The following is a 6231-nucleotide window of genomic DNA, read 5'->3' on the forward strand; positions in this document are numbered from 1 at the left end:
TAAAGAAAATGATGGAAAAAAAGGTTGAGCATGGATGGTCATGCCTGAAAAAGTAGGTGGGTGGGGGTGAAGAAGAAGGTTTTTTTCATTTTTTTAAAATAATTATTTTAAAATTTAATAATTTTTAATTTTAAATATGGTGTTCAGTTGCTTTTACACGCGTGTATTCACTCTCTCTAGTCAACTCATACATCCAAATCCATATAAGCTTGATCAATGGTTAGAGGAGTTTATTAAATTGTGTTTTATTGAGTTTAGGGGTCTAGATGACAAAAGGGTAAGTAAAAGGGTTCACAATACAAACGTATACAAGTATAAGGGTTCACCAGAGCATTCCACCTATAGAGCATTTTAGATTTGAAGAAGAGTAAAAAATATTTGCAAGTTAAAAATTTGGCTCATTTATGTCATTACCGTTAAAGAAAAGGCTCATTCATGCCATTATTTTTTAACAGTAATTTTACAAAACCATTTTTGATACATGGTCAATTATAATTCGGTCATGTCATCAATTTTTTAAATAAAAAAATCAAAACAAGATTAATTCAAATTTAAGAAGATCTGATTCATTTAGATGTATTCAGACCCATTAAAAAATTACTTAAAAAATAAAACAAATAAACTTAATGAACTGAATATGAATAATTAAGATTCTGTCATAAAAAATAAACACACTGAATAAGACAAATCTAATTAATTAAGATTCAAGGCCTTAGTGGCTTTAAAATTAAACAAGAGAAAGTCAAATCAAACCAAACTAGCATATAAATATGCCTAATTTTATATATAAGTTAATTATAATTCATTTAGTTTTCTTTATCTTTAAGAATTACTCTAAACAAATTTTGTAAGTCTTACTTGCGACATACTTCTAATAATAAATATTATTGGTGATATTTTTGTTTATCTAATTGCTTGTATGATGTATCTAAGTTTTATTGTCACTTTCATTTACAAATCAAATTTTATAAAACTCTCTCTATATATATGGTATATATTTAATAATTCTTTAAAAATAATATAATGCAATTTCTCATTGCCCAAAAATTGATTTGACTTGTTCCATTTCCTTCTCACTTTTTCTATATTAGCCACCATTACAACCCAAACAGTGACCACTAAATCCGTTTCATAATCCACGTGGGACAATCTCATTGGCTAAGCTTCGTGTCTCCAAAAGAACACCATTGCCACGTTTTTATCACCAACTGCATTTTCCCATTTGGAACAAAACGAAGATATTTATTTATTTAATTAATATCCCACTTGGCGTCACGCGTTCTCCATCTCTGTTAACTGGTGACGCTTACACATAAATCCGTCAGATCCGCCCCTTCTCTCCCTCTCCTCTCTCTCATGGTCAAAACCCTACAAATAGAAGCATAGCTCGACGGAGAAATCGAGCGAATAACAGTCCACGGACATCTCCAGATCGTCGCTACCTCTGTGAGTGTCTCCGATCTCTTCTGCATGTATTTTTCTCATTTAGAGAATTGATTTTCTTTCTTTATGGAAAAAAAAATTAGATCATCTATGTACCGGAAGAAGAGATCTATAGATCGAGAAATCGGTGTGAAAATGAAATTATTTTTTGTCGAGCTGAGATCTGAATCAGTCCATAGATCTGATGAGTTTATTTAGCTCAAGATCTGTTATATGTTTGAGTTGATTATATATGTATGTCTTTGTTTATATGCATGTATGTGTAGATATATGAATTTTGTAGAGTACGAAATTCTGGAAGTTTTTTTTTTGGCTGTTAAATTCTGATTTGTAATGTGATGGTAAAAGGATCTAGATCTGAAAAGTATGCTTGTGTATCTGCGTTCTGTTTTCATGATATCTGGATAACGATATGGCTTGATAGACAGTGTGAGTAAATTGATTTATTATTTATGTGACATGTGATGGTCACTAATCGACCATGAAATACAAAAATATTTGAAGTGGTACATGAACAACAGAGTTGAGATGTTTTTGTATCTGTATGGACAGTTTGGTCTTGTTGCAAGCATTGAAGAAGTACTATTTACTTGGAATGCATGAATGGTTCTTAGATTTGAATCTCCAAATTTTGTTTTCATAATGACATAAGAAAATTTTAAACTTGATATAAGTATGGATCTTTACAATAAAAGAAGTCTTCTCTGATTAAATTATGTCGAACCTGTATTAGTATATGTAATCCCCCAAGAGAATTGTTGCAAGGATATAATATTAATTGTATATTTTAGTGGATTTGTCCTATTATTAGCAGGATTCATTGATAGATATATGTGATATCCATGTTTTAGTCCTTGGAATTGGTGGTTGGGGGTGGAGAAGAAGAAATAATCTCATTTTGTCTTCTTATAAAGAAAGAAACTTCCTCAATTTGATTATCCTTATCAGCTCAATTTATATGCTTAGGTATATTCCTGTTTTTGTGTTCCAAGCATATCCTATGTGCTCTCCATTAATATATATGCTTCACTGAATCTGAATTTGTGATAACACCTTCCATTGATTGAAAATTTGCTTTAAATTGTATCTTGAGAATGTTAATACTGATATTATATCATCTGAAATTAATCTTTCTGGCTAGCTATGCACATTAAAATTACACAAGATCATGAGCGTAGTTGAGGCACTATATCTTCCCGGTTATTTGTCTGAATAGTTTTTGTCTTTGTTTTTTTTATGGTTTGAACAGAGATAGTTCTGTTAATAGTGAACAATGGGAGGAGGATTCAGAGTGCTGCACCTTGTGAAACCATTTCTTTCTTTTCTACCTGAAGTTCAGAGTGCTGACAGGAAGGTTCAATTCAAAGAGAAGGTCATCTATACTGTAATTGCGCTTGCTATTTTTCTGGTTTGCAGTCAGCTCCCTCTTTATGGCATACACTCTACAACTGGCGCGGATCCTTTTTACTGGATGCGTGTCATTCTTGCCTCAAACCGTGGTACAGTCATGGAACTTGGAATTACTCCAATTGTGACTTCTGGAATGGTGATGCAATTGTTAGCTGGATCAAAAATCATTCAAGTGGACAACAATGTTCGGGAGGACCGAGCACTCCTGTAAGTTTGTTTTTAAGATTTTTATTTCTTTAGTTGTTTAACAACATATGTATATTGCATCAGTTCTATTTTGTTAGTTGTCTATTGTTTAAATTCCATATGCAGTGGTAATAGTATGGTTTGGAACCTTCAGAAAAGGATATTGTTTGGAACTTATGGGGATGATATGATCTATAACTTTAATGCTGAAATCATTTTGCAGAACCTAGATTAGTTGTATAATTTGGATTTTCAAGGCAAATTTCATTTTTCAGATTTTCTCACCCTTGAACTTTTACTGAACATTCATGCCGTCATTTGATCCTGGTATGTAGACCTAGATTACTCTGTGCACCCCCTGCCCTGCCCACACACCCACATCCCCAAAGATTTAGATGCATCTTTTTGTACTTGTTACTCAGTTACCTAAAAAAATTCTTTCATGCTGTTAAGTAGATTTTTTGATGTTTCTTTATCTTTTCTGGTCAATGAAGCTCTCTCCTGTGCTCTCTAACAATTTATCCCATGCAGTAATGGTGCTCAAAAGCTATTGGGTATCCTGATTGCTGTCGGTGAGGCAGTTGCTTATGTCCTGTCGGGGATGTATGGCAGTGTTAGCCAATTGGGTGTTGGAAATGCTATCCTCATTATCCTCCAACTCTGCTTTGCTGCTATCATTGTCATGTGCTTAGATGAACTTCTTCAGAAAGGATATGGTCTTGGCTCTGGAATTTCCTTGTTCATAGCTACCAATATCTGGTATGTTTTTACTGTCTATCGGAAAAACCTATTTTGAGTTTGTCAGTACATTCATAGAGCTTATAATTCCAAGTTAATTATATTTTCAGTGAAAGCATTATCTGGAAAGCATTTAGTCCCACAACCATCAATACCGGGCGTGGTGCTGAATTTGAAGGAGCTATAATTGCTCTGTTCCATCTTACTATTACTAGATCTAATAGGATTAGTGCCTTGCGTGAGGCTTTCTACCGGCAAAGTCTCCCCAATGTGACAAATCTGCTTGCAACTGTGTTGATCTTCCTCATCGTTATCTACTTCCAAGGATTCCGTGTAGTTTTACCTGTTAGATCTAAGAATGCTCGTGGACAGCAAGGTTCTTACCCAATTAAACTCTTCTACACCTCAAACATGCCTATTATTTTGCAGTCCGCACTTGTCTCAAACCTGTATTTCATCTCTCAGGTACCTAATTGCTAAGTTTTTTTTCGGTTGATTGCCAACTTGCTGTCACCTGTTCCAAGAGTGTAACAATTTCTATTTCTTTTTGCCCTTTTGCTGTCCTCTATTATCAGTTGCTCTACAGGAGATATGGAGGAAATTTCATCGTGGATATGATAGGAACTTGGAAAGAATCTGAATATTCTGGACAATCTGTTCCTGTTGCTGGTCTTGCTTACCTTGTCACTGCGCCATCAAGGTATTGTTCCCCTTTTCTTCAGCTAATCAATCTCTATTTTGTGTAGAAGTTCTTCACAAGTCTGTTCAGCCTCATATCTTGTGCTTCTTACTTCTGTAAATGCCATTGACGGTCAACTCTTTAATGTATTTCAGCTTGGCAGAAATGGTGTCGCATCCGTTCCATGCTCTTTTCTATATAGTGTTCATGTTATCAGCCTGTGCCCTGTTCTCAAAGACCTGGATTGAAGTTTCTGGATCGTCTGCCAGAGATGTTGCCAAACAGCTCAAGGTAAATGATCTTGTTGCCTTTGTTTTGTGAACTTTTCCCCGTTCTATTTGTTTGTCCCAAAGTGATTTGTCAGTAAAATTAACTGAAACTTAACTTCGTTACTTTTAGTGGTTGTGCTGCTGTGTTATGGATGGCAATCAGAATGAGAACTTCTTCAGTGGGGTTCTAACTATCCCCCATGCTGTAGATTATGAGAAGAAATAATTGCTATAGATTATTATTGAATGACTTATCAAGATCTCGTTATTTCTAGTCAAAACAGGTTAAAAGAGACAACATCATTCTTCTTCCCATTACCCATAATATACTATTGCCGTTTTGTAACATCTGACAGTAGTATCCCACATCTCTGAATTTTGAATCACAGTAAAACATTGGTTTGGCCTCTGAAAGGAATACGTTGGTTCTTGGAGCTTGATTGCCTCACATAGCCCACAAGTTATGAGACAGTATCATGGTGGATTGCTCATAACATACTATTGAAGTTCTTTAATATCTGACAGTAATATCCCACATTTCTGAATTCTGAATCACGGTAGACCATTGGTTACTTTTGCTATGTAACGAATATGTATGTTCTTGGAGCTTGTTTGCCTCACACAACCCATAGTTAATGAGACAGTATCATGATGGTTTTGGTACAATTTAGGGTTTGCGTAATCCAGAATCACTTGTTTTTTTGTCATTAAAAGTTATCTTCTCGATATTCTATAGAATGATATGGCTCCCAAGAGTATTATCGGTATGACACTTTTAACAATGATTGATTTGCAGGAGCAACAAATGGTGATGCCTGGTCATCGTGATTCCAACCTGCAGAAGGAACTAAATCGTTACATACCTACTGCAGCTGCCTTTGGAGGAGTTTGCATTGGTGCATTGACAGTTTTGGCAGACTTGATGGGAGCGATTGGATCAGGAACTGGAATCCTTCTTGCAGTCACAATCATTTACCAGTATTTTGAGACATTCGAGAAGGAGAAGGCCACTGAACTAGGCATGTTTGGTTTGTAGGCTGTAGCGTTTATGCTAGAATGTCCCTCCAAGCCAAGAGAGCAATGTAGTGAACTTGTTGGCTTATAATGGATAGATATTAGAGGCCACAAGTTTTTCCTGTTAAATTTTGTAAGTTTTTTTTTTTGTTTTTAACTGTGCTGATGAGCGCCCGAATGTTTTACATGAAAAGACTAGGTTAATTTACAGAAATTCTCAAAGGATATTTTACATGATACAAGCATCGAGCACAAACAAGCTTCAGGAACTTTGTGGTTTGCCTTTCGGTTTGATACAGTTGCGCCTGCTGCTTCTGGTAAAGTTCAACATGTTCCTTTGCTACTGATTTATTCAGGCAAAAATCTATGAGTGTCTTCAACAATGAACGTTAAGCAATAACCGTGCTCTTCTTCTTTAACTAAATTAAACAAATCTCAACTGTGATTAAACTAAGAATAAGAAAAAGATTAATGAAGATTACAATGTGAATT

The 6231-nt window shown here is 35.0% G+C and overlaps 1 protein-coding gene across 1 annotated transcript; it reads left to right on the forward strand.

Moving 5' to 3' along the window:
* Positions 1-1020: 1020 nt before the first annotated feature.
* LOC101245021 (uncharacterized) lies at positions 1021-5981 on the forward strand. Its single transcript, XM_004232985.5, has 7 exons — positions 1021-1446; positions 2693-3060; positions 3571-3798; positions 3888-4242; positions 4353-4477; positions 4612-4747; positions 5522-5981. Exons 2-7 carry the CDS (start codon positions 2717-2719, stop codon positions 5759-5761), a joined length of 1428 nt encoding a protein of 475 aa, XP_004233033.1. The 5' UTR covers positions 1021-1446; positions 2693-2716; the 3' UTR covers positions 5762-5981.
* The last annotated feature ends 250 nt before the right edge of the window (positions 5982-6231 follow it).

The sequence above is a fragment of the Solanum lycopersicum genome, chromosome 2 (genome assembly GCF_036512215.1).
Source record: "Solanum lycopersicum chromosome 2, SLM_r2.1".
Taxonomy (NCBI): domain Eukaryota; kingdom Viridiplantae; phylum Streptophyta; class Magnoliopsida; order Solanales; family Solanaceae; genus Solanum; species Solanum lycopersicum.

Bases quoted from the DNA above. Each gene is read 5' to 3' on its own strand.
- LOC101245021 (XM_004232985.5), top strand. From the start codon at position 2,717: ATGGGAGGAGGATTCAGAGTGCTGCACCTTGTGAAACCATTTCTTTCT. The intron at 4,478-4,611 runs GTATTGTTCCCC...AATGTATTTCAG, and splicing joins CTTGTCACTGCGCCATCAAG to CTTGGCAGAAATGGTGTCGC. The intron at 4,748-5,521 runs GTAAATGATCTT...ATTGATTTGCAG, and splicing joins ATGTTGCCAAACAGCTCAAG to GAGCAACAAATGGTGATGCC.